This window comes from Chaetodon auriga, chromosome 5 (genome assembly GCF_051107435.1).
Source record: "Chaetodon auriga isolate fChaAug3 chromosome 5, fChaAug3.hap1, whole genome shotgun sequence".
NCBI classification, from domain to species: Eukaryota; Metazoa; Chordata; class Actinopteri; order Chaetodontiformes; family Chaetodontidae; genus Chaetodon; species Chaetodon auriga.
The window spans coordinates 19,610,347-19,638,294 of record NC_135078.1 but is presented as its reverse complement, the minus strand read 5'-3'; the positions used below and the strand labels follow the sequence as shown (position 1 = coordinate 19,638,294).

At 42.6% G+C, this 27,948-nt stretch overlaps 1 protein-coding gene across 6 annotated transcripts; it reads left to right on the top strand.

The window, feature by feature from the left end:
• The first annotated feature begins 217 nt into the window (after positions 1 to 217).
• agtpbp1 (ATP/GTP binding carboxypeptidase 1) lies at positions 218 to 27,948 on the top strand. 6 transcript variants are annotated; one of them, XM_076730288.1, is made up of 27 exons: positions 218 to 331; positions 1,656 to 1,714; positions 3,084 to 3,214; positions 8,519 to 8,586; positions 9,013 to 9,076; positions 9,425 to 9,571; positions 9,840 to 9,971; positions 10,145 to 10,238; positions 10,428 to 10,465; positions 10,590 to 10,798; positions 10,894 to 11,071; positions 11,312 to 11,353; positions 12,232 to 12,332; positions 13,095 to 13,211; positions 13,750 to 14,525; positions 15,224 to 15,307; positions 15,507 to 15,596; positions 15,852 to 16,000; positions 16,187 to 16,274; positions 16,703 to 16,847; positions 17,318 to 17,468; positions 18,099 to 18,279; positions 18,497 to 18,626; positions 19,207 to 19,338; positions 20,198 to 20,374; positions 21,525 to 21,676; positions 25,641 to 27,948. In XM_076730288.1, the coding sequence occupies exons 2-27, from the start codon at positions 1,683 to 1,685 to the stop codon at positions 25,816 to 25,818; spliced, it is 3,786 nt and encodes a 1,261-aa protein (XP_076586403.1). In that variant the 5' UTR covers positions 218 to 331; positions 1,656 to 1,682; the 3' UTR covers positions 25,819 to 27,948. The 6 variants fall into 6 exon arrangements, with proteins under 6 accessions (XP_076586403.1, XP_076586402.1, XP_076586404.1 ...); XM_076730287.1 differs by having other exon boundaries at positions 25,638 to 27,948; XM_076730289.1 differs by lacking the exon at positions 11,312 to 11,353 and having other exon boundaries at positions 25,638 to 27,948.

The following is a 27,948-nucleotide window of genomic DNA, read 5'->3' as shown; positions in this document are numbered from 1 at the left end:
TGTCATGACGGAGATTAAACCTACTATCTACAGACTATGCAGTGTATGAATAAATCTGTATTATTGTTATATTTTGAAGAAGGTTATGAAGCACATTCGAGAGCTTTTCGTCCTCGTCCTAACTCCACGGCAGTACCCTCGTACCCTCTCCCTAAAACCACACTCAGAAACGTACTCTCGCGTTGAGCACCGACAGCCCCTTTGACAGTTGGGACTCGTCTCATCACAACATCATCAGGGCGTTTCAGGCAACGCTCAGACTCTCAGTTGCACTCCCTCTTATCTTGGAATTGGCCCTCCCTGAATGGGATAACAGTTCCGTTATATGCAGGTTCGTAAAATCTTCGTTCTCGTTATTATTATACGGGCCCATTGCTTTAGCTAATACCGTCTGTGTTGTCTTCACAGCATGATTGTTAGCACATTCCTCTGTTAGCTAGCCTGCTGTCGCAGGCAGGCGGCCGTTAATGAGTGACTAGTCCAGCAGGTGCAGCGGACATCAGCCCCGCGAGGTTATCTGACTTAGCATCTTGTAACATAGCGTTGCCTAACATTAGCTGTTCACCTTACCTTTACAGTAGCGTAATGACAATGACTAACCCAAATTTCCTTGCAGGCTGGAGTTATGACAGTATCATATCGTGTTTTTTCAATGGATAAATTTTGGATTCTGGTTTGTGGAAGAAGGCAGCCTTATGGGGTTATTGTGGCCAGGCCAGCCCACCATCTGTCCCACGCATGATCTGACCAATTGCTAAACCTATGCTCCCCCTCAGCCCACACAAATACGTGACCTGAGGTCCTCAGGTGCGTTCGACTAGTTTTACCTGTCCTGTAAGAAAACGTGGTTTTACATTGTGACTCTGCAATATTTGGAAAAACTTGACTGAGGAGTTAAGGTCAGCCAGTTTCTTTCAAATCTTCTTTTTAATTGAAAAAGACTATCAGCATCTTATTGTTGTGTGTAGCTTATAACTGCATGGTGTTTTATTTATTTATATCTTAAATATGTCAAACAGAAGTCCGGGGGGGGGGGGGGGGGGGGGGGGGTCTGGCACTAGTGATATTGACTGATCACTTTAAATTTTACCTCAGCATTGTTTATGATTCATCTTATCTCAACCCATAAATGCTCCTGTATTCACTCTGACCTCATCCAAAGTCTTGGGAGACCTGTGAAAATGTAATACACTGAGCTGTTGCTGTAGTCACCTTGCATTCACATTGCATTATCTTGAGGTCTTTTGTCTCAGGACATGTGAGATCTGCAGCATGTAGGGAGCCCCATTTGTGTTGTGTAAAACTGGTCAGGGGTGTCTGTTAGTGTATCTGTTAGTAGCTCTGCTCTTGTACAGTGTGCAGGTTTTCCCTCACTGCTTGGCAGGTGCACCCTGGAAAAGGTCACCACTTTGTTACATGACTAAAACATATAGACATATTGCACAGTGACAGCCATGGGCAGTTTAGTTCCTTCTCATCTGATTTTTGGCATGGTTGCAGGGCTTGCTAGAGACTGAGTTTACCGCAAAGGGAATTCAGTTGGATCCCTTTTGGCACACGGGGCAAAGTTTGATTATGCTCATTTCTAAAATTGTACAGAATGTTTATGCTTGTCCTTTTTTGTCAGTGAGCTCTTTGTTTTCTTTCTCTTGCAGGCGACATGAAATGTTGATGTGGTAAAAATGAACAAACCCAAAATGGCCACTGAGAAAGGGTGAGTTGCTTTGCTGTTTGAAGACAAACAAATGCAGTGTCATGTGCATGCACCAACGTATGTGCAGGCTGTGACATGTGTGTGCATGTGTTTCTGTGTGAAAGCTGCTCTGTCACAACCATCTGTCCACAGATTCTCTCTCTTTCTCACTGAGTGCTTACCTTTACCCTCTCTGAAGTGATCCTGCTCATGTTCTATTCAGCCTTTTAACTGCCTTTGCACCAGAGTTGGTCCCTGCTGTTTGTCGTCTTGTTGCACCGCCTGTGGGTGAACAAGAGTGTGTTTGTGCAACACAGCAGATAATTAGTTTGCCTTTCTTGAACCCTTCCATATGCAATCGTCATGATGACTAAAAATAACAACAGTCATCATTAATGCAGCGGAAACAGTTTGGAAAAAATCTTTCAGTGTATTTCTCCTTATCGCGTTTGCATATTTCTAATTTGCTCATTTTCTAGTCGATCTGTGTTAATCTCTCCGACTTATGCAGAATGTTTATTTAGGCTTTACTTACTGCAGTGTTTTCCTTTGTCCGTGCTTGCATAACTTTTTTTTTCATCATTCTTTCCATTTTTCCAGTCTTTCTTTCGCTGTCTTAGCACTCAGGCTCTCTGTCTCTGTCTCCGTCTGTCTTTATAAGGACATATGAGAGACTCAACTCCACTGGGTGCAATCACGGAGTTTTGATTCTCTCCCATGTTTGCCGTTGCTGTACCAACAACTGACCTCTAGCCTTGTGTTTCCAGTTGAGCGGCGCTGTACTAAGGTTATAAATGGGGGATGGGTCACCATCCCAGAAATAGTGTAACACCAGGGGACTGCCTCAGTATTTTAAACACAGATTGCAAATTTGTAATTTTTTTTAGCACTGCACTATGATACAGGAAATACAGTTTTTGTTAGTTATTAATCTGCTTTTGGCTAAGACTCATTCAACTCACTGTGGGCATAGAAAGGCATTACGCATATGAGGGGCTGCTTTTTGTTTGTTCGTCAATGTGACCCAGTGCAAGTTACTTTGACTCACTTGTGTGCTAAAACTGATCCATCCTTCTCTTATAATCTTCTTGAAATGGAGCGCTGGATTAACATTTACATGGATTACTGTGGTTCTAAATGCAGCTGCATGACACATTATGCTGTGTGTGATATGATCTCTGCCCTTTCCAGATGGATTTGAATATGCGATATATTAGTCCGTCTTTATTTATCCTTTCTTCAGTGCACATACAGGAATGCATGTATAGATTAAGTTATCCTGTTGCATGCAGCCTTCCTTAAGGTAAAAGTGTATGTCTGTGTGTGTGTGTGTGTGTGTGTGTGTGTGTGTGTGTGTGTGTGTGTGTTTGTGTGTTTGTGTGTTTTCCAGTGTTCCCAGTAACTCCAGGGTACTGATGCTCCTGGGCCAACTGGAGAGGATGAATGGAGAGGCCATGGTGAGGGATGTCGAAATGGCAAGGCAGGTCACTGCAAAGATACTTCATCTCATACAGACACAAGGTGAGAGCAAGCACACACGCAATCACAAAACAGCCTGCAATCTTCTGTATTCCAACTGAAACAACAGAAAAGACGCAATGTAGGATTTTGTAAGTATTTATGAATTTGTACAGAGACCAAGGGATGATATATGTATAGTGGTGTGGCTCTTGGTACTGGCCACTGTAAAGAAGCCTTGAATTGCATTGTTGGCAGTGCGTCGTACTTGCATAATATTCATGCATTGCAGCATGTTATTATAAAAGTGTCTGCTCCACACGCAGTCACCACGTCAATTTGCAGAGAGCAAATCGCACCAAGCAGGAAGTCAGACACAAGAAAGACATAGAGAAACCATTGCATTTTCAAAATAAAACACCCTGTGCAGAATCCGCATCGTATATCAACAATAAACACAATTCAAACGGACAAAAAAACAAAACCATTTAACCACAGCCACAGAGGGGCCCTACAGTAGGCACAGATACTGACCATGTTCATTTAAAAGAGCACTCAACCTACTTATTATTGCACCCCATAACATTTTTTTTTTTGACTGTTGAAAATGACACAGAGATATTGTCCTTTTTAATTCACACATTCTTTTTTTCCGTCAAAACCTGATGTTGAAATTACCCACAATGCAACTTCACCGGCAACAGCTCAGTCAGAGTTGTGTTGGGTGTGTCCTCCTAGTAGCAGCTAACGTAGCCTTGAGATGCTAGCCTCAAGCAGAGATGAGGAGTGGGCTGCAGAGGTCTAAGCTCTCTTCTTTCTAATTCCACACCCCCACATTCATTTTGTTGTCAAACTTCTTCTTCAGTCCCATCTGACACTGACTGAAGTTATATCACTTAAGGACATTTATTCGACTTTGGTCAGCTGCTTTACAAAAGGCCCCATACAGCTTTTTTCACATATGCAGTAGTGCTCCCCAACTCCTATAAACAGACTCCGATGTGTAAAATCTGTGGAGTTCCTCTTTAAAATGCAAAGCCTCCGCTCTTCAGGTCGAGTTGATTAATTCATTAACAGTGTGTTCAGAGTAGTTGGTGTGTAAATAGAGATGGCTTACTGCACCGGTAGTCAGAGTGTGGATGGATCGGTACAGTGTCTCCCAATCTGCTTCTCTGATTACTCTTTGGAAAGGAGAGTGGAGAAGAAGATCTGACAGGTGCAGAAGGCATTGTGCTGTGTCTCTGTGTAGACCAGACTGAAACATGAGCGTGTCTCTGCGAGCAGGGTGCCTCTCTGCCTCTCAGGAGCTGGATGAATGAAATCTCTGATGCAAGCATCACTGCTGTGTCGCTTTAATTTGTTCATTAATGGATTTGTTAAACGGCCAAAAAGCACAGCAGTTTTGATACTGATGCCGTTCATCAAGCATTCTCAAATGTGAGGATTTCCTGCTTTCCTCAGTTTTACATCATTGTAAATTGAATATCTTTGTCAGCCATACAAAGCAAGCAATATTTAGAAATTGTGATGTGCATTTTTACTACTTTGGGACTTTTGAAAGACTAATAAAGAGTTAACAATCATTTAATTGAAAAATCAAATATTGACATAATAATCAATAATGAAAATAGTTAATACCTAATCAATATTCAGTCTGTGGTTTTTCTCTCTGACTGAAAGGAAGAGTGAGTGGATGGAGTCGTTGCAGGCTTCTGTTGCAGCCAGCTACATTACAGGAGATTTGACCTGTTTCCCCATGTGGATGCTAACCCATAAAACTCTATATTTGTTTGCAGCTCTCACATTAACTTTGCCCTGAAGCCAGTAGATTTCAGTCAGTGGCATTTTCAGTGTGGATTTTTTGCACGTGGACAAGTAGTGGCTCGGGTCGAGCCTCCGTGCAGTCTTTGTGTGAAGGCACAGTGTGCAGTGAAGGATTCTGCTGAATCATTTCATAGTATTCTGAGCCCGCTGGCATGTTTTGAACTTGCTTTGAACTTCTTCCCTCTCACTTTTCTTGAATTTTATCTTTCCTCTGGCCATGATTTATTGCTTCCTCCAACTTCAAAGTAAACTCGTAGTTAATCCATCATGACTGATGGGCACAGTGGAAAGGCTTCTGTCTGTGACCCCGTCAATCATCATATATCAGCTGTTCCAGTCTCATCTACTGTTTGGCTGTCTTTCACATGCCGCCTGCAGCCTCGATTTGAAATGTGTAGAGTGTGTTGTGTTGAGTGTGACGTTGGTTAGGGGGAAGTAGGGGGTCCGTGACCCTGTTCACAGTAACTATACACCCCCTGGACAGACTTTGCTGTACTCTTGTCTCATGTTCAGAGTCTTAGGAGCTTAAGGCAGTCAAAAGATACCCAGAGAAAAAACAAGGATGATCGGGAGAGAGGAGAGCCAGCAGTTGTGGAGTGGAGTAACCAGAAACTCATACATCTGATGAATAGATAAATAAAAATTATATAAAGAGCAGTCCACAGAGAGGAGGTTTGGCTTGGTTTAGTGCAGACTGAATTCAGTCATAGAGGCAGCAGTTGTCTTTTTTTGTCTCTCACTTGCTGTCAGAAACTCAGTGGCTGTTTTTAATTTAATGGTACGGCAGCTCTCCTTTTCCTCACAGTGCTGAGTCGGAGAAAAGAGGGAGGCAGGAGAAAGAGGAGAGGACGTGTGAAGAGAGGTGTCCTATACAGTTGTCAGTTTTCTATAGTCGGTGGTTTATTTGCTGGTAGCGTGCAAGGGGAGGTGCTGATTACAAGGTTTATAGAGTCCTGCCCCTCAGCTTAGTGTGCTGGTGCACAGTTGGAGGACCAGTTGAGCAGTTTGCATCCAGCCTTGGAGGGATAGAGAAAGTGCCTTTATGCTTATCAGACTGTTAAGCGTTTAGATTCACAGCAGACCTGCAGTGTAAACTTTTAGGAGTCCAGAGACAGAGAAGCTGGGACATCTTTTCACCCAAAGTTTTGGTGAACGTTGAGGGCTTTGTTATGAAATGGAGTACCACTACTCCAGGAGATACTGTCAATCTGCGGTCTCCTCAGACCCACCAGGTAGGGTCCTGAATGATGCAAATGTGCGAGAAAAATATTTTAATGTATTTTAACTGGTTGAGGTCAGCTTTATGTTACCTGTCAGACTCTTAAAAATCCTCCAATGTATAGATTTTGACAGTATTATTATCTATGATGGCAAGTCAAGGGGCACAAATATTTAAAATATTTCACTTTGCTCTGGTGAGTACAGGAAATGAGATTTGGATTCTTTGACTTCTGAAAGCTCTGCAGCTCATGTTCAGTACTTTTAGCAGTCAGTCTTAGCTGACAAATAACTGCAGTCACTAGAAAAGACATCAGTGATGGGTGTTGAGTTAAAGGGCAACATCTGCAGGTCACTGTGCAGATCACAATTAGCTGGCTGTCTACTTAGCCCTTGAGCGCCATCATAGTTCATTCTTATTAGAAGACACATTTTTACAAGCAAAATAAATGGATACAACATTCAGCTATTGCATATCATTACTGTTGCTGCTATGTGTTTATCTTGTGAGGCAGCTGGATTCGCGAGATCACATGAGATCACGCAACGCAAGAATCCATCTTGCCAGGCTTCAAGTTTTACACTTGTGGCCGCACAACAATCGCTCGGCATCCCGTGAGGAACTACTGGCACCTACGGTCAGATGTGGGTTAGACGTGACGACAGCATGACTGTTTGTTCAAAAACAACAATGGTGGTCCTGGGTCAGTGTAGATGCTACTACAGCATCAGATTTATCGGAACTGGAGAGTAATTCTTCTGAAAAAAGAGCAAAAACTGGCACTGGAGATGTTGTCGCCCATCTCCAGACTGGCTTCAACACAAGTCATGCTACAACATATGTTTCGTTGATCTGATTGGTTAAAGTTAGCCTATGATTGACTGATGGTTCATCCAATCACCTGCCAAGTGGCTTTTTAAAATGCCTGCCCTTTTCCAACGTTTCCATGGACGGCTTCCCAGATGGTTCTGTCTAACAAACCCTCCAGCGTGTCAGGTTACTTATGTGTAACCCCTCATGGATTTGCTTTTGAGGATTAGTGTCGAAATGCCATTTTGTTTTGAAGAGCTTTAAAAAGGCTGGCATGACAGAAATGTTTTAAAAGGACACCACTCTCCAAGGCACTAAAGTGCATGTGTGTGTGTGCGCGCGCGTGTATGTGCATGCATGTACATGTGTCTCTGCGTTCACATGCTGAGATATGCACACAGCTGTGCACGAGTGGAAAGTGAGTCTGGGGACAGTGCGCGAGTACACACACGAGTTATATTTCTGGTCCATAATTTATCTTTCACATGCCTTTTGGTGAGAGATCATCAGTCATAAAAGCCGCATGTTTGACACCTTTCATTTCCATAATCGCTTGCTATTATGATGCGTCCTTAATCAGTCACAGACACATGAACCCCTCTTGTGTAAGACTGTCACCAAGTGATATAGCACTCCAGATGGATATGGATGTTTGTGTTATGAGCATTTCTGACACAGCATGCCTCTGTATAAGAAATCTGACAGCATTGTTTGATGAAAGTGAAACCTTTTATAATATTTTATGTATTCATTGTTTTTGATACGTGTACTCCTCTGTAAACTTTAATGTTCTTTCAGTAAGTCATTTTCAAAGGTTGAAGGAGTTCAGTATTTATTGCCTACCCTCGGTCCTGTGTTTGTGTTTGGAGAGTTTGCATTTGTTACAGGACAGGACAGGACAGGACATCTCATGGAAGCCTCTTCAAAGAGGTCTGGAATCTGTCAGCTCCTAAATTACAAGGCAAGCACAGGGATTAAAGAGGAAGGGAGGTGGAGAAACAGACAATTAGCAAAACCACTTCTCTTGTTTTGCAGGACGGTTTCTAACAGGTCAAACTCACGCGTGCATTATTTGTCATATTCACAACATTTACAGTGAAGCTGTCGTTGGCATGAAATCCTTGATCTCAGGCTCCCTCCAACAATGCTCATGCAAAATATACAAAAGAAAATCGCACAAGTAAAATGAGAAGTGAAAAGAGGATCTAAGCCAGTAATATTTGACATGATGTGAAATAAGCTTCAAAGATTAAGCATCTGTTTATTGTGAAATGCGACTGAATCTCTCTAACTACAAATAATCCCGGCCAGTTGTCTTCACACGTTCCAAGACTATCCTCTGTGACATGCTGACTCGTTTATCGATGGTCGACCGAACATACACAGGACACCCTGCTGGACTTGGAATAACAGCCTTCACTGTGCACTTGTGAAGCCCCTCGGCTGTTTTGCATAAAATATTGCAGTATAGTTTATCTTCACATTTCTGATTCTTATTTTGCTGTGTGTTACAGAGAAGAGCGGAAAAGAGGTGATGTCCAAAGGCTCCAGTGGCATGGAGGTCATCCTGGCTTCACTGGAGGTCAGCTCACTCATCAGCACAGCAGGACATTAAGTTCAAGCGTCAGCGCTGAGCTTATTCTGTATTTTTTACTCATATTTGCACAGAGTGGTTTCGTATGAATCTGACTATCAAAGACTTACTGGACTTTGTGTTAAGCCGAGCTAACCGGCTGCTGGCGGTAGCTTCGTGTTTACCACACAGATATGAGAGTGATATCAATCTTCTCATCTGACTCCCAACAAGAAAGCAAATAATTGTATTTTCTGTGAGAAAACTCGGTGCAGATGTCTCATTGACACGTTGTGTGATTTGAAATTGACCTGCACACAGAGAACAGAGGACATCACGTGAAAGAGTGTCTGTCCCTTAGAGAGACAGATCTCTATCATTCACTGCATGTTCCTGTATATTGTTAAATAAGAATACTGTGTGTGTCTTCAACAGAACCACCGGGATGTCCAGACCACTCTGAACATTTTGTACATTCTCAGTGAGCTGCTGACTGTGGGTGAGTACAGTTTATAGCACAGTTTATTTCTTTATTTTTACATTGATGAGCAGGTCATGCCCTGATTTTGAGAGCTGATAACATCATTTAGTTCCCTGCAGGACTCTGTGGACAGTTTAACTGACATGCCTGATTTGGAAAATAATTATTTGGGGGTACATCCATAGTGTTTTTCATGACTATGAGAAGTATTTAACATATTTTAAAAGCATAAATAATTCATTGTGCCTCTTTAATGAAATTGTAAAGTAGTAGTGATTCACTCTTACCTGCAGTACCTGCTCTGATCCCATCATGAATTATATTTTATTGCATTCAATGCTGTTTCACTGGTCATTTCTGTCTCAGGCAGAGGTCGCAGGGTGGGAGTATTTGTGTCTAAAGGAGGAACAGGGATATTATTCCAGATTCTGATAGCTGCCAGTAAAGAGTTGCCTCCCAGTGAGGAACTCATGTTGCAGCTTCACTCACTGCTGGCCAAGGTGGGCCCAAAAGGTAGGTTAGACTCACAGATCAACACAAACAGGCAGTGCACCATTAACATTAGCAACACATTCAGATATTTTTTTAAAGTTTGCTTTTTTCCTTGTTTATAACTTATTCTAACTTTGTTATATGTCCAAAATGTCATGTCATGTCACTTCAGTTAAGGTCTGGCCTGAGTTGTTAAAGGTGCCCTGTTGAGTTTCCTTGTAAAACGAAAACACTGAACAACTGATTCTTCTCTGCATGATGACCGACCGTTCAATCTCTGTGTGTTCAGACAGAAAGTTTGGAGTGAGGGCGCGTTTGAGTGGAGCTCTGAACGTCACAGTCAACTTAATGAAACAAAACCTACAGAACAGCAAACTGCTTCTGCCCTGCCTGCAGGTCCTCAGGGTTTACTCTAGTAACTGTAAGTCATTTCTAACTTTTATATCCACTTCTCAAAATGTTGCCGTTCTCTCATGGAGTCTGAGTGGATTAGTACCAAGAGATGTCCTGGCACTCTGCACTATCCAGTGGCTTTTGATGTCTCTTTCTGCTTTTGCTTGATATTTCCTCGTTTATGTGTCTGTTTTTGTAAAGTGGTGAATGCTATTTCTTTGGGCAAGAACGGAGTGGTGGAACTGATGTTCAAAGTCGTCTCGCCGTACAGCAAAAAGAACACCAGCCTGCTCAAGTAAGAGGTTGATTGTGTTAATGAACCAGCAAGAATGTGCATGTCTGTGCATGTAATTTACTCGTTGTAAAGCACTTTGAGCTGTATTTCTGAAAGGTGCTGTACAAGTAAAGTTCATTATTATTAGTTTTATTTTCATCTTTGTTCAATAGATCATGTAACCCATTTGCCTTGTTTCTGCACCCACAGAGTCGCCCTGGATGCACTGGGAGCACTGCTTAAATCCAGTGAGCAATTTACTTTGTAGCTTCTACTTTTGACTCTTTTGTCACTTGTCCTTTACCTGTCTTTGATTGATTCTCTGAAGCAAACTGTAAATGATCATCCAGCATCTTCCTCTTCCCTGTGCAGAAACAAATGCCCGTCGTGCAGTTGATGGTGGACACGTGTCCGTCTTGCTGGCTCTGTACCTGGACTGGCATCGCAATGACACTCGGCATCGCCACATGCTGATTCGCAAAGGGCTGCTGGTCTGCCTCAGGAACATCACCAACATCAAGCTCGGCAGGAAAGCCTTCATAGAAGCTGATGGCATGAGGATCCTCTACAACTCATCCACTGTGAGTGAGCAAGTGACACACAATTCGAGCATGCAACACATATGTACCGTACACACACGGTTCCACCTACTGCCGGCTTTCTGTGTGTGTTTTAGGAGTGTCTCCCGGTGCGGACCCTGGATCCTCTGATCAACACTTCCAGTCTCATCATGAGGAAGTGTTTTCCGAAGAACCGCCTGCCTCTGCCCACCATCAAATCGGCCTTCCACTACCACCTGCCACATGTTCCTGCTGCAGGGCCTGTGGCACAGCTGTACAACCAGCCACCTGGGGGTGAGGACACAGGACACACTCACAAACACACACACACACTTCACTAGAATGGGCCCCAGCTTATCACAGTGTATGCATGCTGTTTATTGAGAATTATGCAGACACAAATTCAAACCTACATACCACACACACACACACACACACACGCACACACACACACAAATAATGATTATATCCCTGGAACAGCTAAATGGTTACTGGCAACACTCTTGACACTGCTGCACACAATGTGCCTTACAGGAAGAAAGATTCCTCAGCTCTGCAGCAAGCCCTTAAAGAAGGGTAAGACGTACGTAAGATGCAACTCCATCCCCAGAATGCTTCCTTATTCACCTCACGTCACATTTCACTAAACTGTCACATGACATGTGTTAGTAATAAAGATGAAATAAACATGCTGAGTGCACATTGCGTAGTGCTTGCTTGCTCACTAGTAGACTTACGTACTTGCACTGTACTCGACTAATTTGCTTCCATGCGTCCACAGGCTGTCAGGTGAACTATTCGAGCTTCTTTGCTCTTCCCTTAATCTGATCTAAAATGAAACATGTCCGCTACAAAAGGTTATTTTTCACGTTGCACTATGATTAGTTGATTCTTCTTGATAATGCACATGTTGACACGTCTTGAGTTCATTTCCTCCTTTTATGCTTTGCAGAGTGAAAAAGCAAACAGGAACTAAATAAAAACCAGTGACATTCGCCACAATCTTGACAGCTCTAAGTGGCAACAGGAACCCAGTCATTGCCTCAAAGTCATGTTGACTCATCTATAAACATGTCAGTGATGTCAGTAACCCAACCAGGAGAACAGTGTAACATAACAAGCTCTGAGATCACCAGCTCAATGGGTTTGAATACGTTTCTCAAACTCAATATTTCCTCTGTCCTCTAAAGTCTCTCACTCATCTCTGGATCATGGCTGCTCACATCTTTTTTTTTTTTTTTTTTCAACATTTCCTCTCTTCCTTTCATTGCAATGAGACTCAACAACTAAAGTCAGTTGAGTTCAACCACTACACTGGTTGTGTACCATCCTTACACACACTTTGGGAAATGGTAAACTCCCAACTCGAGCAAAAACAATTATAAGGCATGTCTGTTGTAAGGACAGTAATAACATCTGTGTGTGTGTTTGTGTGTGTGTGTGTGCACATTCAGTGGATGACGTGGTGGACGAAAGTGACGATAACGAGGAGATGGACGCAGACACAGAGAACGATACTGAGAACGAAGAGGATGAGAAGGATGAGTTCTGCGTGGTAATTCTGAGCCATGTTTCACACGACAGCATTATGATCGGCACTCACTGTGGAAAATGTTGATCGTGTTTTCTCTGTTTGTCAGTGGTGTTATAGAGACAGACATCTTAAACATTTTTACATCATGACTGAACTTCACTAAGCCTCATGATGGATAATGTAATCAATTGGCCAAAGGTGTATTCAGAAATAGACCACATGCTTAAAAAACTCAGCAGTTGTTTGAGCTTCTGAACATATGATATCACAGTTGAAGTACATGAATCATCATATTAGCATACCGTTATTGATATTTGAGGAGAGAGGTTTATGTGCAGCTGCTGTTGTTGCAGTCCAGTTGCACTCCTCTACATTTCCAGCAGAGGGCAGTCATATCTCACCAGACTATGCCAAACACTCTCCTCCCACTATGTCAAACATGTCAGCCATGTCTGATATGCAATAACGAGTACCGATTTAATTCAAACGATGTTCTTCCCTTACAGAGTGTACATAAGCAATCTAGAGAGGCACTCAAAATTTCCAAGCACCATAAATCCCCTTACAATTTAACAGTTTCACTAAATACGTGGACGTTGGTCTTTGTACTCTCACTTTGCTTATTGTCTCACTAGATGTATTGTTTTCTCCATCCCATAATCCATAGATTATAATAGACTTGAGCAACTGCTTCAAATACAGCCACATTGCACGCAGTCAGTTTAACATTTAGATGTATGTTTGTTTGTTTGTTTGTTTGTTTGTTTTGTGTCTGCTAATCAGAATGACGACATAGAGACAGACCTAAACAAGCTACATCCCAAAAAAAGCCCTGGACGTCCTTTTGAGGAGTTGAGGGTCTATGAGAGGTTCTTCTTGGAGCTTTCTGAAGACTTCCAGGTCAGTATTTTGTTGATGAGGTTTCATGGTGGAAAAAACACCTACTTTAACCTACATAAATTGCAGCTGAATTGGCACATTAACGTCATTATATAACCTCTGATTCCAAAAAGGTTGGGTCGCTGTGTGAAACAGAAATAAGACAGAATGTGATCATTTGCTCATCAGCTTCATTGATTTTTGTAGATATATGCTTATTCATAACTTGATGCAGCAACACATTTCAAACAAGTTGATACAGGAGCAACTGAAGACTGGGAAAGATGTGGAACACTCCAAAAACACCTGTTTGGAACATTCCACAGGTAAACAGGTTGATTGGTAACAGGTGATGGAGCGAGGTTCACCACACATGATTGTATAAAGGATGTTACTGCATGAACTGAGGACCACTTCATAAAACTGTTGTCATTAAACACAGTTTGTCTGCAAATGACTGCATTCTGTTTTTATTTGTTTTACACAGCGTCCCAGCTTTTTTGGAATCTGGGAAGCTATTGTTATAGGTTTTTCTGATCAATAAATCTTATTCCTGCAGGGTTATAAATTTGAATGCTCAAAGAGTGCCTCTACCACATCTTCATCGTCATCCTCATCATCGGCCTCAACTCAGTCCACTCGGCCCATCATAGTGCCCACAGCTCAAGCCCTGTCCCCGAAGCACGTCCCTGTACTGAGCTCTCAGGAGGATTGCAATCCTACCAAAGGAAAACACTCTCTGCTGTCTTCTTCTGCGCCCGCTCCCGCTGCTCCTCTGACTCCTCTCGAACTGGACACCATCCAGCTCACTAAGGACCAAGACAAAAAAGAGGAGGGCTACATTCCTTCCCCCGACACATGTACGACTTTGTCCTCCCTCACCATGCCTCCTTCTCAAGGGCAGATGATAGAACAGCAACTAGCACACGTGTTGGAGTGTGTCTCCCTAGAAGAGGAGGGAGTCTTGAACGCGGAAGAAGGAGGAGGAGGAAGGGGAGTCAAACAAGACGGATCCCCAGTCAATGCCACGAGACACATACAGTCTCCTCTGCTCCTGGGGGGCATCGCAACTCGTCGTGTGGGAGGAGGAGGCAGTAACTGGGGTTCAGACTGTGGCTCAGAGGGCACTGAGGATGAGGGAGGTGAAGGAGCAGTTCTGGAGGTGCCAGACACGGCGCTGCTCCTCCCACTGCATGACCCCGACCTTTACGTGGAGATGGTGAAGGGAACACAGTCTGTACCCCATTATGCTGAAGTGGCCTACCCGGACTACTTTGGCCATGTAGCCCCAACCTTTAAGGAGCCCCTCCTGGAGAGAATTTATGGTGTCCAGAGGTGAGACATTTTTCTGAAAATTGTGGTTTGCAGAAATAATTTGGCATGCAAACTGAAGAGGGTATACGGATTATAAAAACTAAAGCCCTGCTCAGACTGCAGGAATTTTGGGCCAGTTTATCACAGTTCACCCCTCCTGACAATCTGAGGAAAAATCTGATCTGGGACCTTGGTCGGTGCAGATGTTAGCCCAGAGTATCTGTTAATGTGAGGGGTTTACAGATCCAGTCTTAAACCTCCTGAACTGCTCACAAACTCACTCAAACTCAGAGTAGAAACCACCAGTGCAAATTGAGCGAATATTTTGTATTTAGAATATTGTAATAGTGAACTACTAAGATAAGATAAAATAAGATAGACTTTATTTATCCCACAATGGGGGGAAATTCACATGTTACAGCAGCAACAAGACACTAATCACAGTAGAAGAGATATTTTAGTAAAGTTTAGAGTCAAATTTCCATATACAATTTGGAAAAAGTTAAATGTCAATCGTGTGGTCACATTCTGAGGTTCTGCATCAAGACTGGCTTTTCAGTCTGTGAGCTACAGTTTCCACCTGTAAGTCTGCTGTGTATAGAAGGTTAAGGGAGTGGGAAAAGGTATTTGTCATATCATATCGTATTCGTCATTAATAAACAATATTTCTGGCTATCCACTGTATTAACTGTGAGTTTGTTGTGGGTCTAACCCTGCAGGTCTAAGATTTTCCAGGACATTGAGCGGTTGATTCACCCTAATGATATCCTGGATAAAGTAGTTTACGACCTGGACATCCCGAGGTGAGTTCCTCTCCCTTAGTTATAATATTACATCACTCAGGCCAAATGAGCTAAAATGATGACATCTGTCACTGTTACTTCAGCAATTCTGTTAATGTTAAGAGCTGGAACTTTCACATAGCAGATGAGCTCAATTCACCATCCCTATATTGGAAAATTAATGACTCATTTGTCCCTCCTAAATATTGTTGTGTTCCAGTTGTCCTGTGATTGAAGACAGTGGAGAATCCCTGAAGTTCAACTCTCAGTTTGAGTCTGGCAACCTCAGGAAGGCAGTTCAAGTTCGGAAGTAAGTATTAATTATCACATCAGCTACAGGAGAATGAGAAAGATGTACACAATGAGATGTGCAGGTTTAATCAAATCAGCTTTTATCACATTAATAACATTTAAATTTGTGGTCAACTTTCACTACATTCAGCCAACTTCTTACCTCAGCTTTACAGAAAGTAGATTAATAGCAGAAGATGTGTTGCATCAGTTGTTGATGTTGTTGTTGATGACGTTGTGGTCTGTATTTACAGTTTATGATGTGTTTCTGCAGATATGAGTATGACCTTGTGCTGAATTCAGACATCAACAGTAATCACTACCACCAGTGGTTCTACTTTGAGGTGAGCGGCATGCGTGTTGGAACTACCTACCGCTTCAACATCATCAACTGTGAGAAGTCAAACAGCCAGTTCAACTACGGTGAGACGCAACAACATCAGGATGAAAACAAAGCGAACAGTTTCCACCACAGTTCTCCCTCTGACCTGCAAAAGTGTTGTGTATTTTTGTGACATTACCTTGAATTAGACCTTTTTAGCATCCGACAACACACATTATTAACTTTTGTGCCTTTTTGCTTGTTTGTGTCTGTGTTTTTGTGTGCAGGCATGCAGGTGCTGATGTACTCTGTGCAGGAGGCGATCAGTGGCAGGCCTCGCTGGGTCAGAACAGGAACAGACATCTGTTACTACAAGTAGGTACACTCAGACTATACATTTTATATAGCTATAAAGCCTTCTCTTGACAACTTTACAGCTTGCTACACTGACAGTTATTATGAGCTAGAATGAATGTACTTATTACTGCAACATTTTGACACCTCAAATGTAGAAAGCAGTGCATGTATGATGTTACATTCACTCAGTGGCCATTGCATTGGATTGAGCAGGTGTATATGAGTTCAGAAATAACCATAATTATATGTATATAATAATTGATTTAACACATTTCCCACAGTGTCAACAGAAACAGAACATGATAAACTAGAATTTATGGCAGAGCTGTTGAATTATATTGCAATAGATAAAACAGGTGTACCTAATAAAGTGGCCATTGGGTGAATATGTTATGGTTCCTGTATTGTGCCACATTTGCTGATAAAACGTTCCTTTTTCTCCATAGGAATCATTTTGCGAGGAGTTCTATTGCTGCTGGTGGTCAGAAAGGGAAATCCTATTATACACAGACCTTCAGCATAAGCTTCAGCCATAAGGATGATGTGTGCTACTTTGCATATCATTACCCTTATACATACTCCACTCTGAAGGTAGCATATCATTACCGCTGTTTACTGTAATCTAGAGAATATTAGCATTTGGTCGTGTGTTTGCTATTCTATTCTCCTGTTGTTAAACCTCCCAAACCCCCAGTGTGAGCCTTCTTACACCTCCCTCTCGACCCTCTTGCCCATCTTTTATCATTTATGTGCCCTTCAGTTATGAACTCAGATAACCACTGTGCTCTCAAACTGCTTTACACTAATTTTGTCAGTAGTTATGTTATTTTAATTATATTTTTGTCTGTCTTTATCTGGAGTGACTATGCAGAGTTGTTCTAAGTAAAGCAACAATAGAGAAGCCCAATCTGAATCGCTTAATCTCAGGTGGCCTAATAAACAGCCAGCGCAACAATACAACAGGAAGATGTTAAGAACCCATGAGGTGTGGGGGCTTAAATAGAATCTGTAGATAATAATGTTAGTAAGTGAAATGTGAAAACTGTAAATTGTATCCTCAGATGCACCTGTCCAAGCTGGAGGCTCTGAGGACCCCTCAGATCTACCTGAGACAGGACGTCCTGTGTGAAACTCTGGGGGGAAACAGCTGCCCCCTTGTCACCATCACTGCCATGCCGGAGTCCAACTCCAACGATCACATCTGTCAGTTCAGTAAGTAAATCATCATCTGTATACATCTGTACACAAATGTGTCTTTGTCACATGTCCTGGTAACAGCTTGAGCCTCATCGATACTTGGCCATAACATCTAAACATTCAATGGCCGTTGTGTCAGTTTGATGGTGGAAGTTCATGCTTGACCTTTGGGACGAGGCTAAAGCCAGGGCCAGTCTGAATTTTCATTTGCATCTCATTGACTTCCTCAGCAAGTGGAGTTCTGTCAGGGCAAACATTTAGTAACAGGTCTTTGATCTTAGATTATTTTGTCACAAATAATCTCTCATTATTTAGTTAAACTTTCTCCAGGCCTTTGTCAAGGATTTGTGATCCGTCTGCTTGATAGTTCTCCAAAGTGTCCTCTAAGAAAGTCCCTGACAGAAATGTTGCTTTCTCACAAATGCTTGCAAGAACATTAGAGTGAATATTACTACACGAGAACAGCTCCGGTATCAGGCTATCCAGCTCTCCCCAAATGGGTTTTCTGTCCACTGTAGTTCACTGATGCTGTTTCTCAGCTTTGAAAAACTTTAAATTGAAGAATCTTTTTTATTTTTTTCCTCATTCCATCTTCCTCTCTTTGCGTTTGTGCTGTGCTCCCCCTCCCTCTCCCTCCCTCTTCAGGGAATCGTCCATTGATCTTCCTGTCTGCCAGAGTGCACCCTGGAGAGACCAACGCCAGCTGGGTAATGAAGGGCACGCTGGAGTTCCTGATGGGCACCAGCCCGCTTGCAACCAGCCTGAGAGAGGCCTACATCTTCAAGATAGTCCCCATGCTCAACCCTGATGGGGTTATAAATGGAAAGTGAGTAAAGAGTCCAGAGAGAAAAAGAACGCGCAGTCACAGCTTCCAAGCATACACACTGAAGAGGCGCACGTCTGCCGAGCCTGGGCCTGCACGTTGGTCACAGCTTCATGTATATTAACACACAAAATCTTGTCTTGAAGGATTCTCTAGCTGTTGCTCTCTTCTCCTCCACTCTATATCCTTCCCCTCCTCTGCGCTCTCCCTTCTGCTGTAGTCATCGTTGTTCTCTGAGTGGAGAGGATTTGAATCGGCAGTGGCAGAACCCCAATCCTGAGCTCCACCCCACGATCTACCACACTAAGAGCCTGCTGCAGTACCTTGCACACTTACAAAGGGCACCACTGGTATGACCTCTAATTAACTGGACTTAAATTACTTTGGGGAATTTTGCACGTTGCCGCATCATCTTTCATTTAGGGAGTGTAAAGACTAACTTCTTTGTTAATGGTGGTGCCATTTCTCCTGTTCAGCTGCGCACTCTGTTTGGCTGCATGTCCAATAAATTTCACATCAATAAATCACCAGATTAGTTTCTAACACATGAATGCAGTTCCATAAACAACAGCCTCTACTGGCCTCTGTCCTACACTGTGTGTCAGCAAGTTAGACATAATGGGATATTGCTTTTATGGGAGATTTGTTTACTACACAAAGGGCGATGACTTTAAGGCACAAAGCAAGGTGAGGCCGCTGTCCTTCGCTGAAAATAGAGCGAAGAAAATGTGTTTTTGTAGTTATTATTGTTTCACAGCCACTTACGTAAACAAGTTTGTAAAAATGGAGACAGGAGATGAAACTGATTTTGGTTCACTGTGTCTTATTGAAAATGCAACGCGATAAGCATCACATTCTTAATCCTCCCTCTATTTCCTGTATGTGTGTGTGTTTGTGCGTGTGTGTGTTTGCATGCACATCTGCGCGCAGGTGTTTTGCGACTACCACGGTCATTCCAGAAAGAAGAACGTGTTCATGTACGGCTGCAGCGTGAAAGAGACGGTGTGGCAGTCCAGTATCACTGCGACATCCAGTGACTTACAGGAGGACCTTGGATACAGGGTGAACACACACGCATGCACGCACACACATCCTGGGCCTGAAACACACACCAAAGTAAATGAACAAACACTCGTCCTTTCCTCTCTCTCTGTGTTCTTTCAGATTACTGTTCTCACATCACTGAATAATAATTGCACTGAACTTAATTCACCTTAAAGTTTTATCCATTTCGACTCAGAAAAGAGATGCAGCGCATATTTGTAAAAGCACATTAAGAGACAGTTTGAACTGTTTTAAACAGTTGAAAAGCCAGTTTACTTTGAAACGGACTGTTATTACATTTCTCTTTCTCCCTATTCGGAAACATGAACGTATTGTTACATAATGCTGTTTTGAGTTAACTGCTTCCTGTTAATCTTTCCCATTCATTGCTATGGAATCCCTTATTCCAATGCGTATACATGTAATGATACCTGATCTTTTGCAGTAACGTATGGTTCAACGCCAGCTCTTATCTGACGAATATATCAGATTTTATTCCTTCTGCAGTGGTGGAGGACCTTTTCTTTCCATCCATTCACCAGTCAAGCTGGTCAGGTCAAGACTGGGTGACTGTTTCTGTCTTCATTTGGGAATGCAGAGAGAAACTATTTCTCACTGAGCAGAATGCTAATAAAGAAGACAGCTCAATGCAGAGTTTCCTAGTGGACATGTAGCTTCGGGCTACAAGCCAACAGCAAACATTTTGGATTGCAGCAGTCAATACTGCTGCTTCCAAGCATCGGCTCTGTACATAAGCCCGTCTTTGCTGGACACAGTTATTTGTCCCTTCTGTAAAGTGTGCTTTATCGTCTGCCCCCCGACGCACACTCACCTGCTCTAAAACACTCCGACATCTCAAACATTTTTTTTTGTCCAGGCGCTTCCTAAGATCCTGTCCCAGATCGCCCCAGCCTTCAGCATGGCGAGCTGTAGTTTTGTTGTGGAGCGCTCCAAAGAGTCAACGGCCCGTGTTGTTGTGTGGAGAGAGATCGGAGTACAACGCAGCTACACCATGGAGAGCACGCTCTGTGGCTGTGACCAGGGCAAATACAAAGTAAGACTGTGTTTTATTTTGTTTAAAGACCGGGGAGGTTGTGTTCATGGCTGGCAACCGCGGACCCCAGAAGATTTTATTGTTTGCATATATATGCTAATTAAGGAGCTGCAGTGTGAGGAAGGGGGGAATTATTCACAGCTATTTTCCTTACTGACAAAACCTTAATAAAAAATTAACACATATGCAGAGAATTAATTGCTTGGCTAATGTATCGGCTTTTATCACATTGTACAAGTGTTTTATTGCATCCGCCCCGTCAGTGAGAGGGAGGTGCCCCATAAATGTCCAAATGTCCACCAGGTGGTGCTGCAGCCCTTTTTTCCACTTCACCTCTGGCTTTTCTCCTCTTTTCTTTTGACCTCTTTGCCTCCCTTTCTTCTCTCTCTCTCTCTCTCTCTACCCCCCTCTTCCATCTCAGCTGATTTCCTTCCTGGTGAATTCTGCCAATGTCAACATCTTACATATTAAGAGGCACTCTAGAGATGCCATTTTGGCACTGATTAACACCCCCACTGGTTTTGCGTGGAAGTGTTTGTCCAGATGTGCAGGAACTAATGTCTGCTGAACTCGGCCTCCGTATTTCTGTGGCCCGGCCAAGTTCAGATGTTCCCAGCTCTGCTCTGGGGAGAAAGGAACATGAAAGTTTTTGGGTTGAGTTGGGGGTGAGCACTGTGTGTGTGTGTGTGTGTGTGTGTGTGTGTGTGTGTGTGTGTGTGTGTGTGTGTGTGTCCCTGGGTGAGTATTCATTTACTTGTATGACGGCACAGCGCTGTGAAGACTTTGTTAGGGCTGCAGGTGTGAGTGCATGTGCGTCCGAATGTGTGCTCCCTGCAACTGAAATATATTATCATGTTTCTACATGAAAAGTTTCCTCAGCAAGTGCTTTCCAGCATTGAGAATTGGGGCGTTTGAAGATGGACAACGGCTCCATCCCCAGGCTCCAGAGCAGCTATTAAACACCACAGCGGCCATTTGAAATAGATTTCTGTCAGACCTCTGAAATTATTTTTTTGAATTCAGCTGTATGTTGGAGGTGTGCACATACTGTACATGACAGTTTTTTGTTTTTTTTTATCTGACAGCTCCTTCTGATGAACATGTTGGTGTTTTAAATTGTCTTTGATGTGCAAATACACGTTCTCTGCAGGGTCTTCAGATCGGCACCAAAGAGCTGGAGGAGATGGGAGCTCAGTTCTGTGTGGGCCTACTGAGGCTGAAGAGGCTGACGGGGCTCCACAACCACCAACACCTGCTGGATTTGGAGAATGACATCATCGGGACACAGTCTAAAGTGGCCAGGTTAGTAAAGCGGAGCAAGCCACAACACGCAGTTCATGCAGAGGCACACAGATGCTGTGGGACTATGCAGAGATAGAGAGCAATGTTTTGAAGCCCACACAAAACACACACACACAGTTGAGGACTAAAGCCTGTGATCTCATAGAAACAAGAAGGCAGGCAGATGTCATGAACTTTTCCACATTTCAGAATTTTTATTTCTCAGCATTGTGTTAAATCTGATATCTGAGATTTTGAAAGTGTTTTCTGCTGCCACAAAATCTATGTGGAACACAGTCAGATGGTTACAGACTTTTTTTTTTATCTGCACAAAACACCCTCCTCACTGCCAGACACGTTCCCCCTTGGCACCGCTACTCAACGGTGCGATCGTCACACGGGATCTCCTCTGAAGCGCTACTCAAGAAAACATGAAGGCCTGCGTTTATACACGGCTGCTGCGAGCATCATTGAGATTCTATCAGTGTGTGATGAAAATAATGAAAACTCTGGAGTGAGAGGGGAATGGGTATGAATAATTGTCAGCAGTGTCATTATTTCTCTAAGAGAGCGTAAAACAGCCACAAGATCTTTTTTTTTTCTCCATAAAAACCATTTACGCCCACACAGTAAGGCTTTCAGGGCCGCAGTGAGCAGGCGATGGTGCAGGATGGTACCGTGTGGATTAAATAAACGTGGAACATGCAAACTAGTACACTGCCTTTCTGCACAGTCGCTCGTTGCTGGAATATATTAGCACAAAGTAGGAAAGAAAAATATTGAAGTGATCACTGTCAGAGCATGTCTTCATCCCCTTAAGTGCTGGTGCCAGGGGACACAGCAGTGAACATGTTGGACCAAAAGACAGAGACTGATCTCACTCGACCAGCCAGAATAATGTGTCTCCACCGTGTTTATGCCTCCTCATCCTCCATGTGTGCTTCATACAGGAGTATCAGCAGTGATTCATTTGCCCATTCACTCTTTATTGGAGTTCACAACTTAATGACCTGTCTCTGTGTTTCTCTGGTATAAACGAGTCTTAGACCAGCCAAAGAAACTTTACTATTATTTCCTTAGTGTTTGGTGTGCTCTGTGTGTAAAATTAATTAATTGCCAGATCAAGCATTTTTTTCCTATTCAAATTAGTGCTTAAAAGATTAGTCTGTTAATCATTCCTCAGAAAATAATTCATTTTTGGTATTTATCACAGAAAATTGGCAAACGTCGCTGGTTCCAGCGTCTCATACATGAGGATTTCCAGCTTTTCTCTGTTTTATCTCACTGTAAATTGAATATTTTCGGGTTTCAGAGTGTTGTTTGGGTAAGATAAGGCATTTGAAGATGTCAGGCTCTGGGAAATTGACAAGGACTTTTTCCACTGTTTTCTAACATTTTATAAGCTAAACAATTCAGCGATTAATTGAAATGAATTCGTTTTTTTCTTTCTTATTTTCTTAAAACAAAATAAGTTAAATACTTGTCCACACAGTGTGCTTGCTCATGAATCATCAGGTTGATAAACCAATGTTAAAGGGCCCAAAACAGTACATAAGGGTTAGATAAGATAAATGAGTTTTTAATTCTAAAATAATGATCGAAATCTAAACACAGACTCATTCACAAATACTTATTGAGCCTTCATCCATGTTGTAAAAAATATGGCTTCAGACAATGAACCGGCGCTTCACTGTACATCACATCAGCTCTGTCTTGGGGGGGCTGTGGTTCATGAAGTAGAGCGGTCATCCACCCATCAGAAGGTGGTTCGATCCCTGGCCTTGGAGGTCTGCAAGATGCTGAACCCCAAATTTTTGAAAGGGTGAATGCAGACTTGGGTTGAAACAGCACTTTGAGTCCATTTACCATTTATTTAAATTCCCTATTCGGAAATATGAAGTCCACACAGATTAGATTGTACTTCAGTTCAAAGCCACAAATAAATTATTAAAGTTGGCCAAAGCCAAGCTGTGACCACCAAGGTTATCTTAATTTCTTTTTTAAACGTCAGCCCTTCTCCGCACCACAGATTTGTTAAAGCAGTTCATTTGAAAGAATGGCTTTAAGCTCAAAACCACTTAATGCTCACCTCTCTCTCTCCCTCTCTCTCTCTCTCTCTCTCTCTCTCTCTCTCTCTCTCTCTCTCTCTCTCTCTCTCTCTCTCTCTCTCTCTCTCTCTCTCTCTCACTCTCTCTCTCTCTCTCACTCTCTCTCTCTCTCTCTCTCCCCTCTCTCTCTCTCTCTCTCTCTCCCTCTCTCTCTCTATCCATCTCTCTCTCTCTCTGCTACTAACCTACTCCACTCTCATATTGATATATTCATCCATCATTTATGTGTCTGATCATTAAGGGACTCCAAAAGTGTTCTGGTGCTTGTGTGTTTGCGTGAGCATCCTTTGGGATTGGTTGCTCTCCATCCCGGGTTTATGGTTTTATGCATGGGGCTTGCTGTGGTACCACTTACCATTTAATAGGTCATCACAACAATGATATTGTGGCCATTGGGAGGCGTCTGCAAATCACTTGGTGTCTCGGACTGAGTAAATGGGTGGATACGGGCATGGGTGTGTTTCTGTGTGAGTGTAGGCAGGAGGAGATGTACGTATGTGAGGGTTTGGGGATGTGGGGGTTTATTCACATGTGAATGATGGTAATTGGGGGTTATTAATGTCCACACATGGATCTGTATATTAAGATGGACTGTGTATAGAGATGGTGGATACGGAAAATGTAACCCAAAGAAAGGAGAGATTGGGTTTGGTTTTTCTGTAATGGCCTGTAATGGTTGACTCACAACTCTCATTATCTGTTTGGACAATACTCAGTCCATCCACATCATTACACACACACACACACACACATTATCGCACACATACACATTTACTGTACATATACTGATGCACAATTTCTCCCTCTGTCTCTCCCTCCTGCACTCACACACTCGTGAGCTCGGTGGGAGATCATTGTCTGAGCCCCCTGATCGACTGTCTCCCTGGGATCACATTTCAGACCATTAACACCATTAAAAACCCACTAAAGCCACTAAAACCTCAAAGAACCAGTAACCATTTAACCATTAAGACCCAAAGGAAAAAAAAAAAAACTACCTTCACCCATCAGAGCACACAAGCACTGTTTGTTTCCAGCTTCTGTTCTCTTAAGATTTTAAAATAGACGTTAATGTGTGAAATGTGATTTGCTGTCTGTTGGTGCAAAGGTTTTTGTTTTCACTATGGTACTGTAGTTTTAGATATTTTAGTTTGAGCTGACACAGTTACTTGATTAGTCTATCAACAGAAAATTAATAATGAATTAATTAATTTTCTGCTTCCAGCTTGTCTAAACTGAGGATTCGCTGCTTCTCTCTGTTTTGTAAACTGAGTATCCTTCAACTGTTGACTGTTAGTGAGACAAAACAAGACATTTGAAGGCATCACCACGGGCTCTTTGGGATTTCAGATATTTGTCACCTTTTATAAACTCACAAATGTATTCATTTATGTTCATTTTTTTCCAACCGAACATTATAAAGCAAAGATCATATTTATCCACATAAACGGGCCTATTGATAGTCGTACATTTGGTCTGAAGGCCTCATGCTGTGTTTGTTTTTTGTTTTCTGTGCTTTCAAGAAATGGGCCTCTCAGCAGTGCATTGTCGAGGACCATGAAACCCATCTCAAATGCATTTTCTTGGGTGTTTTACTGAAATAAGAAAGCTCTTAGTGACTCTGAGTTCAGCTCAGAGTGAAGGAGAGTAGCGTGACAGTTGTACAGTACATGTGAATGAAAGTATGTGGTTTTAAGAAGTGCTGTACAAATGTTTATCATCATTTTTTTATATAAGGTATGCAGAAATGTATTTTCTATGTCTCTGTTTTCTATGTTTCTATGCTTTTCTAAAGCCTCGTGACACTGACATGATGTAGATGCACAGTTTTGCACGTCGTCCCCTCACAGAGAAATGTGTGTTTTGCCGCCCAGCAGCAGTACCACCACCTATGTGTTGGAGGAGGACGAGCCGTCCTTTCTGGAGGCGATAGACTACAGCGCAGAGAGCAACGATGAGGACGGCGAGCCTGAGAATGAGCACGGCGGCGAAGTCCACGACAATCCCGATCAACAAGACCACCTGTCGGACTCGGAGACAAATAACAGGGACTGAGGCGGCGGCCTTCATCTCCTCTGCACCTGGCGATTTGAGCTTAAACCAGCCGCTGCTGGGGTTGCTAGCTGATCTAAATTTAAAGGTAAAATAGTCAGAACCCACACCTCTCACTTTGATTGTTGAGTAGATAAACTTAGATTTACACTTTACCCTATTATATAGTCACTTCAGTTGTAAGTAGGCTACATTACAGACACATGGGTGCTCTTTTCCCAGCTGTGTTGCTCCTAAAGGTGCGTACTCCACCTGCCTTTCACTTGGATCGATTTCAATGAATGTTGTCAGCTTTCACCGTCCTACTATAACCTTCATGAACTGTAAGCCCTGACCTCAGACACCATATAGCCTCTGAGATTCACACATAGCTAGCCAGAGCAGCAAACAGCAGGCACCGCCGATCCTTAACTTGAACCCTCGTCCGCTCGCTCTGTTTTCACAGCCTATCTTACACTGACGCTACCTGACAAGGCTGTGGTAGTGTAGTAGAGCCAGTGGCTTCTCTAGGTACTGTTTTTAAAACCTCTCTCACCTGTGACCCTGTGTTTTGCTCAAAACAAGTCCTGGTGATTGAGGGAAACTGGATCTCCCCCACTGACCAGCTTAAAGATCCAACCAACCTGCCTTCTTATTTCCCTTTTCCTTCCTTTCTATAGTCTCGTCCTGCACTTTAAATTTTTACTCCTTTTGTTGGTTTGGGCCTTCCTTGCTTGCCTCCTTCCTTCCTCTAAGGTGTCTAAATGGGATGCAGGGATGACAAACAGCTCTATACATACATGCAGGTTAATCTTCCAGAGTGTCTCATGTACACTTGAGTTGTGACCTCACTTCCTCTCCATTCTTTGGCCGCAGTGCAGGCGGCCCGATCGTCCGTGCGCTGTTTGCCTTGCTTTGTTCAAAAGTGAAACTATTTATATCACAAACATCGAATGTTCACGTCTTTATCAAGACACACCTTGTACAGTACGTGAAATACAGGTATAATCCCGCACCGCAAACCAACGAACGCCGGTTTGGTTTGAGATTCTTGGTCAGAGGTAAAAACATGAAGATGGAATGTAACAAATGCACATGCACTGTTGGTGTTCTCATCATTTTTAATAATAGACAGTATTATAATGTTAGACAAAGCAGTTATGAACAAGACGCATGAGCTGCAGGGAGCAGAAAACCCTTTTGCACTTTGGATATACACTATACACGCAAAACAAACTGAATGAGAGTGAAGCATCACTTTACAACGTGTCACAGTTTGCAAACCTCAACTTCAGTCACCTCATTAGTTAGAAGCTCAGAGCGGATGGTAGCGTTGCTGTGACGTTTTAAAAAATTTTACTGGAATAATTTTTTTTTCCCCTTTGTATCCTTTCCTCCAACCTGTGTGTACATTTGTGGACTTGCTTAGGAGAGACCCATGCATAACAGATGGTGCTTTGTATTGAGAGTATAAAGTAGTGTGCTGCATTATTTCTTTATTTGTTTATGGAGATGAGCTACATTTCTGTTGAGTTTGTGCAGCTAGCGCATGGCTATTCTGTGTTTCTATTTTGTAATTTATTGCGTTTCGTTTCTGGGATGCAAATCTGTATGTATACTGTATGAGGCATTTTGAGTGTGTGTGTGTGTGTGTGTGTGTGTGTGTGTGTGTGTGTAAGAGTTTTAAGTTATTCCATTATTCAGCTCAGCTAATACTCTTACAGTGCGTTTCTTCTTTCAATTTGATTATCCTCTCTCTCTCTCTCTCTCTCTCTCTCTTCACTCCCCTCAGTCATTTTCTCTCTTTCTCTCTAACCTCTTTCATTCCCTCATTTTCTGTGTTTCTCTTGGCTCTACGCTCTTTCAAATGTTACTCATGGACATCTTAGAAACGCAGGGAGGTCCTTGTTCTGGGTGTGTGTGCATATGTGTGTGTGTGATGGATATATGATGTGAATGACGGTACCCTCTGATTGTGTGTGCTGTTATATCTGTTTGTGCGTAGCAGTTTTTATCCACACAAAGCTGGGTTTCTTTCGTTTTATGTTTGTTTTGAGGTAAACAAGCAGAGATAGCAACTCTAAAGTTGATTGTAACGCAGAAAACTGAAGCTAAGAGTGAACATGGGAAATAAAATGTGAATGTGGTAAACTG